At 35.4% G+C, this 13,467-nt stretch overlaps 2 protein-coding genes across 10 annotated transcripts in view; one reads left to right on the top strand and one right to left on the bottom strand.

Moving 5' to 3' along the window:
- The window catches only part of NF1 (neurofibromin 1), a 273,622-nt gene that overhangs the window by 56,708 nt on the left and 203,447 nt on the right, over positions 1-13,467 (bottom strand). The gene's annotated exons all lie outside the window — the stretch shown is intronic.
- Positions 1,390-9,997, top strand: EVI2B (ecotropic viral integration site 2B). The gene is made up of 2 exons (NM_001099166.2): positions 1,390-1,524; positions 8,254-9,997. Exon 2 carries the CDS (start codon positions 8,267-8,269, stop codon positions 9,635-9,637), a length of 1,371 nt encoding a protein of 456 aa, NP_001092636.1. The 5' UTR covers positions 1,390-1,524; positions 8,254-8,266; the 3' UTR covers positions 9,638-9,997.

A 13,467-nucleotide genomic window follows, 5' to 3' on the forward strand; every position in this document is an offset into this window, starting at 1 on the left:
TGCAGAAATATTTAAAATTTATCCCTCACTATCTTGGCTATTTAACACACGTCCTCAGACTGACAACATCCAATGGTAGCTCATGAAAGTGGTTCCTTTCCAAACTTAACCACTGTTTAAAGATGACAGGGTAAGATATGTTTTGAGTTCTAAAGTTACTTTTGAACAAGGCTACTTTTCTACCATTGGGTGCTATGGTCCACATGCTTATTAATTTAGGGATTTAAAAATAGTGAAACAAAAATTTATAGCACATTTAAAAATTACGTGGCATACTTTATATTATATTGGGTTGACCAAAAAGTTCATTTGGGTTTTTCCATAACATCTTATAGAAAAACCCAAACTTTTTGGCCAATTCAATATATATAGCAAATTATATTCCATAAAATAAGTTTATAGCACATTTTTTTTTTAAATCTTCTTTTTCTACCAAGTTATAAGTGCCCTGAAATTAAGAACTAGGTCTTAATTATCTGTGTTCCTCAGCAGTGACCAGGGGAAAACAGTGTGTGGTTTAATGCTTACAACATCTACTATAATAGGTGTGATGCTAGGCACTTTACATTTATTTAATCCCATAATACATTTATAAATTAAGAATTATGATCTCCACTTTTCAGATGAGAGAGTCTAGAAGGTGACATGCTGAAAGAAATGTGTTTTTATACTGACTCATACTCTTCTCAACATACTTATTAGTTAACTTATTTAGAAGATGATTCCCAATTTATTTTTACTTTGCACTGACAATTACCTACTTTGTGGGTAATTAAAGAGTTGTGGACTTGAACTTAAAAATCATTTAGGAAACTATTTGGAAAAAATTAATCATACTTTTACCTGGGTTTAGCCTAAATTATGTAAGAGGAAATAACATTTCTGGCTACCGACTGTGTGTAAGGCATTTATATATTTTATCTTATTGAATCCTCTCAAAACCTAGTAACAGAAGTATTCCTCCAGAGGAGGAAACGGTGATCCAGAAGTACAACGACTTGCCTACGGTCACACAAGTAAACAGGACACATCATTCATTTGTTATGAAAAGAAATCTCACTATGGGTAGTAACCTGACTGGCAGTTTTTCCTTATATAACTTTCTCTCCAAGGTTCTATTTTAAGTATTTAAACTATATAATCACATTACTGTGTGTTGCAGTCCATGGGGTCTCAGAGAGTCAGACACGACTGAGCAACCGAACTGACTGAATCACATTACTAGAGAGTCTCAAATGTTTACTTACAAATGTTAATTAAAAGCACTCAAATCATGTAGCTCCAAATTGTGTTTCAAATTAAGCTCTGTTAAAGTAGTACTTTCTTAGTCATTTTGTGGCTTATTGCACTTCCGGAACCAACTATTGATAAACTTCCTCTTTCTCTACAGAACCTATTTCAATGTGCTAGAGGATCATTTTTAATCTGAACGTTCGGAACCACTTTTTGCTTTCTTAGCCAAAGCACCAAAATGTCCAGTTAGAACAAGAATTTAGCCTTCTGCAAAAGAAGTTAACAGCCAAGGTAAGACAATTTCACACAGGCAATCTGGTTTGATCTTTGTTTTATATAAAATTTACTTTTGTCTGACTCCTCGTGACCCCATGGACTGTAGCCAGTCAGGCTCCTCTGTCCATAGGATTTTCCAGGCAAGAATACTGGAGTGGGCTGCCATTTCCCGCTCCAATTTTTAAAACTAAAATGTTATTATTGTTTTAAACTTAAAGTCTGATTGTCTAAAGGTATCTATATAACAGGTATTGTGGTTTTGTTGCATGGAATTTTAAAAATTCAGTGTTGAGCTTGCCTTCAGAAAAATTTTCACCTAGGTTTATGTAATATAAACCCTTTAAAGTTTATTCAATCATTATGTTTGTTGACCTCAGTTCTGTAATTAAAAGAAATAAAACTACACCCATGGCAGATAAAGCTAAGGGTTGGAAATAAAACTAGAATTCATGAGTGATGGCTAAATCTACAACCCCAAAATACCAACTGTTAAAAAATTTTATTTTCTTTATATGAAAATTTCCTATATATAACACAATCCATAGGTTTAAATTATTTTTATTTTTTAATCCCCTTCAGTTTTCATAGAAAGAATGGTCACCTTCATTTAAAAATAAACAAAGGTGATTAGATGAGACACTCAATGATTATTATTAAATATGCTTTTTTACACAAATAGAATTTTAGTAATGATGATGACATGAAAATATTATCACTAATATTTAAAGCTAAGAAAAAAACTGCTATGGTAAAATGTGTGGGCATATACTCATCACTACATATTTATGTCACACATTATCTGAGTCTTTAGTAAGCAGTATAAAATAGATATGGAAAATAAAACTCATAGAATAGAGAGTTGCTAACCATGGAGAAAAGATGTTTTCTTTGAGTAACTTGGACAATTGCAAAGCGAATATCCTCCAAAATAAAAACTGCCAAGAGTTTATTTACATAGACTTGTAATATCATAGAATGGTAAATTCATAGTGGGTAATATCCTACTTCAACATTTCATAAAGTACTTATGACTTTCTTTTATAGAAGTCCACTTTAGATTTCTTCTAAGTAACTATTACAGAAATTAATACAGAAAGATTTTTATCATTTTTTTGGACAATGCTTATCTATATATTTTTAAAGAATCTGTTCCAAATGTAGGGTTTAATAGTGCCTGTGTTTTCCAACTAATCCCTATATACTTCCACTCAGAGGGAAATTATGAATTCTGAATTTTTTAAATGAAAATTTGATGCCTGTCAATGTCCAATCTTTAAAAGTCATCCCAATTATGCCAGTTTACAGGCTACCTAATCAAAACTCCCATAATTGTTTTCCTAGTCACAGGACTAAAATGGTTTTCTGGTAGTTCTTGTCCAACCTTTTAAAAAGCTAACTCCAAAAGTTACTTACATTATCTATTCCCAGAGAGTTCACATCTCTTTTCCTCTTCAAGCACTCCTGTTTCAGAATTTTACTATGAATGTAATGGAAGGAAAGAGATCTTATACATGACTGACTGATTTCTGTATCAGTGCCACTACTTAAGAGCTGTGACACTTCGGCAAATTATCCAACTTCTCTGTGTCTCAGTTTTATCTGTACAGTGACGATAACATCACCTTCCTCATTAAAACAGGACAGTGCCAAACATCTGGCATGTACTTAGTAAATGGTAGCTATTTTTGATAAAAGATAGTCATCAAGTAATTCCTATCATAGTTCAAAGTTAATTTCCCCTTGCTGCTTTTCATCAAGATACAGAATCGCTGTCTTCTTCCTTTTCTGGTTTCATAACTTTACTAGCAGGAGATACAATACCACTAAATTTTAATCTATTATATCTGTATTATAACAAAGTAACTGAAACTCAGATGTTATTTTTTTGATACCACTACCTATATTTGCCTTATCTAGGATATGCCCGCCAAATCTCCTTGATTCTTCTTTAAAAGACAGTAACATCTCTCTTATCATATCCAACTTAGCATCAGTTTTACATGCTAAACTCTTTATGTACTTATGCATTAAGGGGACTCCAACTTTAATTGCGTCTCAAATGCTTAATTAAAACAGCTGATGTTTTTCTTCTTTCTGAAATTTTTTCAATATTCAGGAAAAACAAAGAACCAAAATCTGAGTTAAACCTCAAGAGTCCCAACCTAAAATAATGAGCAAAATACTGCCATATAAAGGTAGACAAATTTAGGGTTTGCCTAAGCAGCAGACTAGGGAAATTCTAGAAAAAATGCTATATAGATTGTTCATAGGTTATTTAGAGTAATTAACAAGTAGCTTCTAAGTGCCAAAAAACAGTGGGGGGCGGGGGGAGTAGGAAATCTTAAGGATGCTTAGATAGGAGTCCTGAAATGAAAGGTAAGTGAGTTTGACAAGATGGGTGATCTCAGGCCTGTCCTCCATTTTGAGAACACTGTTCCTCTGCTGATTCCTGCATCCGCAAAGACAGAAAGCAGCATTCTGTAGTTCCTTCTTTCATCTACTCTGGTCTTCTCCCCCAATGTCTAATTTTGTTCGCTTTAACCTTCTACCCTAACTTCTTGCTAAATACATAATCACTATTTGTTCTTCAGCCTTTTAGTAACTTTTCTTTCTTTCAATACCTTCTCTAATCAATTTACCTCCCCATTCCATGTATTTGCTGTTTATCCTTTGTTTGGCTTTATTTTTATCTTTTGTGTTATTTTTTATTTCTTTGCATTCCTTTTTCATTTCATTGTAGCCAACATTTTCTCCTCCTTTTTACTCCCTTGCCCCCCCTATGGTTCTTTCTCTCTACCTTCTCCTGAAGAAATAATGTTGGTATTTCAGGTACACATGGCCTACGTATATACACATATACATACATACATACATATACATATATACACATATATTAAGTAACTTTCTGCACTGGTAATAACACTGCCCTCACTGTCACTGAACTAGAAAAAAAAAGTCTGTTTCTTCACTATACCTCTCCCCTTCATTTACTCTTCTTTGAAATCTTATTCCTTTTCTCTGGACTATTCTGAATTGCTGTAGCGGAATTCTAAGACAGATTTGAGCATTCCAATGTAGCAGACCCTAGGAGGGTATAGCTAACTGGAGAAAGGGGTAGGATAGGTAAAAAAAAAGAATTTGGTTTAATACTGCTGTAACCCTTAAATGACAAGTGGAAAATCTCACACTCTTTAAGGTCCTATGACATTCCTATTAACAAAAGAGGTTACACCCTATCAAAATTGACCATACAAACTCAACTGGGCTTATAATTATGTTCCTATCTGGGTTCTTTCCTTCTCTAATGCTTTTTTTAGCTAACTGAAAAAAGGAACTGTGAAGGGTTTTTAAAAATTTTAAGAAAAGTCACAAGACACATTCTTGGCTGAAGATAATTCATGGCCTATGTTTTCTGTTGCTCTGGATGGCATTTTTTAGAAAACTAAAGTGAATCTCTAAAGAATAATACTTTCTAATAAGGCCTTCTTTGGGGAAAGGGGTAATCTGTAAGAACAGTAGGTAGGAACTTCATGGATGATAACCATGTAGAGATGATTTAAATTTCCATATTTATGCCAAAAGTTTCAAAATTTTCCCTATTAAACCCTTTACGAAATGAATAGAAGGCATAATTTAATAACTCAGATTTTACCTCTCTGCTTACATTCTAACCATCTGAATGAGATAGTCAGATAACATCACTGACTCAATGAACATTTTGAGTAAACTCTGGAAGATAGAGGAGGACAGAGAAGTCTTGCGTGCTACACAGTCCATGGGATTGCAAAGAGTCGGACATGACTTAGCAACTGAACGACAACCAGTTACATTCCGGAAGAAGTATTAATAAACAGCAAAAAACTGAAATGGAAAAGAAACCAAGAAGCCCAATTATAGGTTAACTGTTTACTGAGCTGCTAACACATACAGCATTCTGCTGTAAAGAAATCAACATATAAAAACAGACAATTTGGAGTAGCAGAAACAACATATGCTTTAAAATCAGATGGGTCTGTGGGTATAAATTCCCTGTCACTAATACTGACATTACATTTGGCAAATTGCTTAACACATTTAAATTTGTCTCTTTATCTGTAAATCAAAGATTCCTCCATCTTTCTCACAAAATTATGTAAAAGTTAAACGAAATGAAGTATGTAAAACACCTGAGATGGTATAGCACTTAGGATGTTCTAGATAAGGATTTTTCTTTGTTACTTTTTGCCTTCTTCAAAGTTCTTTAAAATCTTATTTGAGGTGATGGAGATAACAAAAAGAAAATGTGAAAAGTTAAGAAATAAAAAATAAACACAATTATTTGAGAGAAAAGAAGTGTGAGTCAGGTACGTATATAAAGAATTATCCAAGGAACCATAAAGAGAACAAGAACGAGGGGGAACTCAGGGAATGGCTGAGCTCTCTGGGCTGTGCTCAGTCACAGAGAATTTGGTCTAAGAAGGGAATTTAAGCTGAGGTCTGACAGATGATGACAGATTCACAGTTAGGCAACCAGAACAGGGAAGAGAGTGGTTTAGGAAAAAGAACACACTCTCAGAGGGTGAAGAATAGCATAATTAAAAGTGTCTGCTAAAGGGAGAAAAGTGTGTGTTTAGGAAGTATGTAAGATGAGGAAGAGGCTAAATGAGAAGTTGCAGTCATGAGATATGAGTCTGGACTGGTAAACTCAGGCCACAAACAGAAAACTCAGTTTAGATTTTTACCTTGATACCAATGGGGAACCCTCAAGCAAGGGAGATGGTGGGACAGGGAAGCCTGGAGTGCTGCAGTCCATGGGGTCACAGAGAGTCAGACATGACTGAGCAACTGAGCAACAATAAGCAAGGGAGCAAAGACGTGATAAAGCTTGGTTGTCGGAAGATTAATTCATCAGCAGTGTGCAGGGGAACTTAAAGGAGAAATATTTTAAAATTAAAGCTTTAAGTATTACAGAGAAATAAAAAGCAGGAGACTACATAGGAAAAAAAATCACATTCCTTCTCCTCTACTAAAATAGGGTAATTTATCATCACTATATACAAACTGGTAGAGGAATAAGCAATGAAAACCACTCAAATATGCTAAAAAAGTCTATTTCTTTGCAAACTTGAGGGAGTTCCTCATCTGTTATTGTACCTTGCCATCAGGCTTGTACAGACCATCAAACCTCTCTCAGATTGGCTTAAAAAAATCACAGAGAAACTATAGTTTCAAATCATATTGACCAGGATTTAAAACCCAGAGATTTTCCTTTCCTTAATATTAAGAAATAACCAAATAGTTACCATTGTGTTTAAAGATGTATGAAACAAGTATTACATACAGAGCTGAAAACTAGCCTTACTTTAGAGACAAGACATTTGAGACCAGGAGATATTAATTGAGTAGTTATGGTTAGATAGATCTTTAGGCCACAGAAACAGAAATGAAACTTGAAAAGACTCTTCAAGTTTTAGCATCTGCCACATCCCACAGGTAACCCTACCCCACAAACTTAAACACATGCCTCATTTTCCTATGCCTGCATGTTGTTCCCCTGGCTGGAATATTTTATTTACTTAGTTCTTATAGACAAGATTCAGTTCAAGTTTTACTTCTCTGAGAAACCTTCCCTGAAGCTCTCCCAGGCTAGCTTAGTTCCTCTGTGCATCTCCTGCATACCTTTCTGAGAAAACTTATCAAATTAGATTGATTTATTGTTTCTACTACTAGAAAAAAAATTTTTTTTTAATTTTGGTATCTCCTAAACCAGAACAGAGCCTGATAAAAACATGGTGCTAATCAATGAATAAATGAAGTAGCAGCAAGACTACTTCCCTCAACCAGACTCGAAGAGCATTTTAGGACTCTCAAGTACGAGTTGAATTGAATCCTTTAGAAATGTGAGATTCTAATATAAAGACACTGTCCTGGATACAGCTGCAAAGGTTACTTAATAGGTTGTGGGCATGAGAAACTCACAAAGGTAATACCATTAGCAAAACCAGAAATCAGGAGAAGGGTCACTTTTAAGATGAAGATGAATTCTGACTTAAATACGCTGAATTTGCTGATAGTGAAATATGTACATGGCAATGCCCACCAAGAAGTCATATAAATGGAACAAGAATTAAGGAAATTTAGGCTAGATACACAGGTTTGGGAGCTAGAGGTTAAAGGTGAGAGGTGAAACCTGATAGATTCAGGATTAAGAAAAGCAGTGAAGAGTGAAGACAGAAAACATATCAAGCACTGTATTTAGGATGCAAGAGAAAAACAGGAGCTAGTGAGATGAATATGAAAGGAAAATGACTCCAAAGAGCTACTCGAATAGCAGTGAAGGAATAATCAATGGTGTCAAATGTGATCAAGAGAGAAAAAAAGAAAAGAAACCACTGGATTAAGTAATAGATGGTTACTGGCACCCATTGAGGCAGCAGGATCAATGTATTTCTAGCAGGAAACAGGGGAGAAAGCAGTGTGCACACGGCTCCAGCATATGGAGCCCGTGCATTTGAGATGCGTGACTATGCAACAAAGGGCTGCAGTGCAATAAACCCACAGGGGCAACAGTGCCAAGTACAAACCTTCCCAAAGAATTACGCAAGATCACTGCCTTTGGGGTCCAAATGTCACGTGGTAAGTTACGGTATAGTTAAGAGCTCTTCATGTTAGCTGGGAGTGTATCAAGTCTAAATTAGCAATGATAAATACTAAATGATATGTAATTATCTTTCTTTCTTTTATTATAATACTACTGGCAAAAAGGAAACATTCTGAAATGGATCTCAAGTATTTCATCTTAATTTTGTTTTGCGGACACCTGAATGATACTTTTTTCTCAGAGACAGAAGCAACTACAACAGAGAGGCAACCACAATCTACTTTATTTAGACCATCAATGCCATATATCTCGGCGAATTCTCAGGGCACGACAGAGAATCCTTCAAGTCAACCAACACAATTCAACAACCTATCTTCTGGACAACCAATAACAACTGCCAAAATCGCTGCTGGACAACCAACACCACTTGCCTATGCTTCTTCTGGGAAACCAGCAGCACATACTTCTCCTGGACAACCACTTGTCTATAATGTCACCAGAAAAACAATACAAATAGCCAACACCTCCTCCCAAGGAACAGCACTGCCTGTGTTTACCTCTGCCATACAGCTATCACCATCTGCCTATTCTTCTACCAGACAATCACCACCATCAGTTTCTACTCCTACTCAACAACCATCATCTACCCACACCTCTTCCAGGAAATCAATATCCCCGACTGTTCATAATATATCCATACAACCAACACCAACTGTCAAAAGTTCACCTAGGAAGACACCAGGATTCAACTTCGAATTTAGCCGTACAACAAATATCCCAAAGGAAGCCAATTATGCTTATTCAATACCAGCCATATTAATTGGTGCAATTCTGACTACTATGTTGGTAGTTGTACTCATGATTGTATTATGGCAATGTTTGCGAAAACCAGTGTTAAATGATCAAAATTGGGCAGGTAGGTCTCCGTTTGCTGATGGCGAAACCCCTGACATATGTTTGGATAACATTAGAGAAAATGAAGCATTCCCAAAACGTTCATCAATTATTTCACTTATGGTCTGGAAACCAAGCAAAAGTGCACTTTTAGCAGATGACTTAGAAATTAAGTTGTTTGAATCAAAGGAAAACACTGAAGATTCTAACAATCCCAAAACAGAGAGAATAAAAGATCAGGCAAATGGTACATCAGAAGACAGCGGTGATGGGTCAACAATTGGCACAGCTGTTTCCTCTTCAGATGACACAGATCTGCCTCCACCACCTGCTTCCCTTCTTGATATCGAAGGACAGGAGGGGAACAAATCCGACAAACCCACGATGATAACTGAATCTCCTCGTCCAAACAATTCCACCAATCTCCCAGCATCTCTAGATTGTCTCAATCAAATCTCTGAACACCATAATTCTGAGTCCAAACAGTCATTTCCACCTCCCCCTGACTCATTTAACTTGACTGTGCCACCAGGAGATTTTATGAAAAACCAGGAAGATTGCAACAATGAGATCCAATGTCAGGAATTTCCTATTCCTCCTGACTTTGATCAAGATCTCAATGAATCTCTGCCACCCCCACCTGCAGAACTGTAATAAATATTACCACTTGCTTTAAAACTGATCTTCTATTTTTCTCAAAGGACTCCAATATTTTGTTTTTCTTCGTGTGATAAAATATATTAAATGGCAATTGGTAGCCAATTTTGATTTTTATTCAGGAACTACCTAAAATCTGCTCAAAGCCTATGTATATAAGTGGAACTTATTTATGCCAATAGGACTTAACTTTAATGTATGGTATATTTTACAAATGTGGATGGTATGTGTATCAATAACTTAACTATTTTGGAAACAAGGAACATACATATACTTATTATTACCCAATAGATATGTTTTTCCTGAAAAGCTGTGTATAAAGTTACTTTGGTTAAACTTTATTTTTCCATATCAAAATTTGAGGAGGAGTGTGTCTGAGAATTTAAATGCGTACACCAAGTTTTAAACAAAACTTTAAATTTTAAATTAATACCTCAGGTACTAAATAAATATTCCAAGGTTGTGGGGATGAGAGATTAAAACGCATGTGTTTGAGAATAAATTTCCTTTTAGCTCTCATTGGAAACTGAAAGACAAACATATTAAAACATCATATTGGAGAGTTGAGCTGGGGACACTTACCCTGAAAAAAATACAAGCAGGCCCATAAAATGTAGACTTAAACATTTTCCTATTTTGTTGGGGGAGCACAAATTTTAAAACTAGCCTCTTTAAAGTGTTTCTTATTTTTTTTTTGGCCAGGCTACATAGCTTGCAGGATCTTAGCGCTCCCCAACCAGGGACTGAACCCAGGCCTCTGGCAGTGAAAGCATGGAGTCCTAACCACTGAACCACCAGGGAATTCCCAGTTGATTTTGTATATGCCTCAAGCACCCAAGCAAACTGAAATCTTATTAAAAAACAAACAAAACCAAACCTCTATGGCTTCATTCCAAAAAACTCTTGAACCACCTTTCTCACACAGAATTTCATCTTTTATTCACTACTTGACAAGTGGTAATGAGTTATCAGAGTAGGGGGTAGGCCCAATCTTTGTTAAAGTCAAGGTATAGCTTCACTGGCTTACTCATGTGGAGATGCCAGCCCATGCCTACAAAAGTTCTTCTCTGCCGAAAAGCGCGAATTCTTCCTCCTTATCCTGACCTGAACTCCTGAGGGAAACACTCACTTAGAATGAAAGATGGTGGCTTTAGTGGTAACTTACCCTTTGTGAACTGTTCATAGTTCTGGAATTTTCCAGAATAATGCATTTACTAGTAGCACTGGTGTTCAAGAAACTAACAAAGCTTAATCTTAATAAAAACTAGCAGACTTTCAGACACTGAATGTTTCTTTACTAGTAAAACCTTTTTATTTGTAGAAACATTACACTGAGCTTATTTTTCTTGAATAAGTATGATATTAATTGTCAACGTTATGTTGGTTTTCCTCTGTCTTCCACACTAAAAAGTTTCTTTCATGTGTTTTTCAAACTTACCATTTTTAAGGTTAACTTATTCAGCAACAATTAGGAGTTTAAGAATTTCCAATTATTCTTTTGAATTTTAAGTATTCTAGTTCGGGTAAGTAAGGTATAAAGTTTTTATAGTTGGTAAAGAGTTTGACATGCCTTAAACCATCATAAACTTTCTTGTTTTATATGTAGGATTGTTACCTAATGAGCTCTTTCCACAATTCTGCTCTTCCTTTTGTTAATCACTTTCTTCCTGACCTCTTAAAGGAAGTGTATTGTGAAATACAGGGAAATACCAATCCTCATAGATAAATCAAGAGCTGATGACCTGGTCATAGGCTTGTCTGATTTCTTCAAATACCAAAGAGGAAGCTTTCCTTGTTCTGTTCTTCGTATAACAGAAGAACAGACTACTGTCAGCAGCTGCTTTTTGTTTAAGAAATTCTCTGCCAGGGGGAAAGTAATTCCCATTTACTGCATGCAATTTTTCCCTACTGAGGTCAGTGGAAGCTGAGCAGCCAAACGGTGGCAATCCTTGCCTAATCAGCAGAAAGAAATGCAAGCTAATAAAAGAAACACAGGAGAAAAGAAAATGCTGGAACAAAGAAAAACATACAGAAAATATTAAAGAAGCAGGATCCAGAAGAGAAAGTTTATTTCATGACTATGGCAAAAGGATAAGCCACAGGGGAATAAAAAGTGGAACTACATACTACACACATCAGTAGTGCTCTTATCAGATCAGTATTAACGAGATTCAGGACAACTCTCAAGACCATGTAGTTCAACTCCTTTAATTTGTTAAGTGCTGAGAAAATGGGGTCAGAAAGAGTGGTACTGAAACCGGAGTTTGTTTCCTAACCCCTGGTTCAGAATTCTTTTCACTAACATAGGACCAAAAAGCATCTACTTCTGCACTGCAACACACGTGTATCACATGTGTGTTCCATTCGGTGTTGGTCGTGGACAACACAATGAATTAGATGAGAATGACTTTAATTGCTATTATCAACTAGTTCTGAACAAAAACTAGAAGTAGCAAAATAAACGGTCACCTCTAAGTAAAACACTGTAATACTAGTACATGAATAAACAGGTCAGTGGAACAGAATGGAAAGTCCAGAAACAGACTTAAATCTCAAATCATTATTGGGACAACTGGACAGAGTTTGGAAAATGATGAAAGTGGATCTATACTTCATATTACATTAGAGCAAACACCAAATAGATCCTAAATCTAAATATAAAACATGAAATTATACAAATAATAGAAGAAATATGAGTGAATTCCTTTATAATCTGAAAGTAGGACAAATCTTTCTACTTGAGACTTGAAATCCAAAAGTACTACTTAAAAAAAAAAGAAATCCATTACATAAAACTTTTAGATGTAAAAATAAAACAAACACCATAAAAAAAAAACCCTTTGTCAAAAGACAAAGGGCAAACTGGGGGAAAATGTGCAACTTAAATTAAGACAAAGGGCTAATAACCCTAAATTTTAAAAAACTTAAACCCAGATGTGGTGGAGGAGGGATACCCACAACACACTAGAAAAAGTATGCAAAACATATAAAAGACAGTTATAGAAGAAAAATTTAAAATGATCCTTGAAAACAAAGACAAAGATATGCAACTTTTCTCATAGTAAGAAAAAAAAAATACAGAAGTTCAGCAACAGAGTCTCTAGGTCTCCAGAACCAGACACCCTGACACACTGCTGTTAAGACTGCAAAATGGTACCATCTACAGAGAGAAATCTGGTAATACCCGGAAATTTTCAAATGCACTTTTCCTTTCACTCAGCAATCCTACTTACAGAAATTTTTTTGTAAGACTTGTTGGACAAAATAAGATGCAAGGGTATTCACTGTGGCATTATTTGTAATAGCAAAAGTCTAGAAACAATCCAGATACCCATCTGGGCACTGGTTAAATAAACCATGGTACACTCCCAAATGCAGCACTATGAATCATGTAATGAATGTGAAAGACCTCTATACGCAGACATGGGGTGATCTTAGAGATATATTATTAAGAAAAAAAGAACAAGATATGTAGTAACCACTTATATAAGGAAGGGGTAAGAACATATGATACATACACACATATTTTTGTTGGGTTTTCAAAAAGAAATACTGTTAAGATACAATCAAAAGCTATCAATAATAAAAACAGTCACTGATAGGAAGAGGAAAGGAATAGGGTGGAGGGGAAAGAGAAGCAAAATTTTCCTGAAAGTACCTTGTTTTTGACTTACACAGTCCCTAAAAACTGCTAAGCAACTGAAACAGATGAACTTTATGTAAAGTTGATGATATAAAAATATAGAGAAAACAATTATTTCTTTCAAGTTGCGTTAGGACACAGAATTGACTATACATCCTTAGTGAAATACATTCTAAAACAAAGA

The sequence above is a fragment of the Bos taurus genome, chromosome 19 (genome assembly GCF_002263795.3).
Source record: "Bos taurus isolate L1 Dominette 01449 registration number 42190680 breed Hereford chromosome 19, ARS-UCD2.0, whole genome shotgun sequence".
In the NCBI taxonomy this organism is placed as follows: Eukaryota; Metazoa; Chordata; class Mammalia; order Artiodactyla; family Bovidae; genus Bos; species Bos taurus.

Coding starts and splice junctions, on each gene's coding strand:
- EVI2B (NM_001099166.2), top strand. CDS start 8,267: ATGGATCTCAAGTATTTCATCTTAATTTTGTTTTGCGGACACCTGAAT.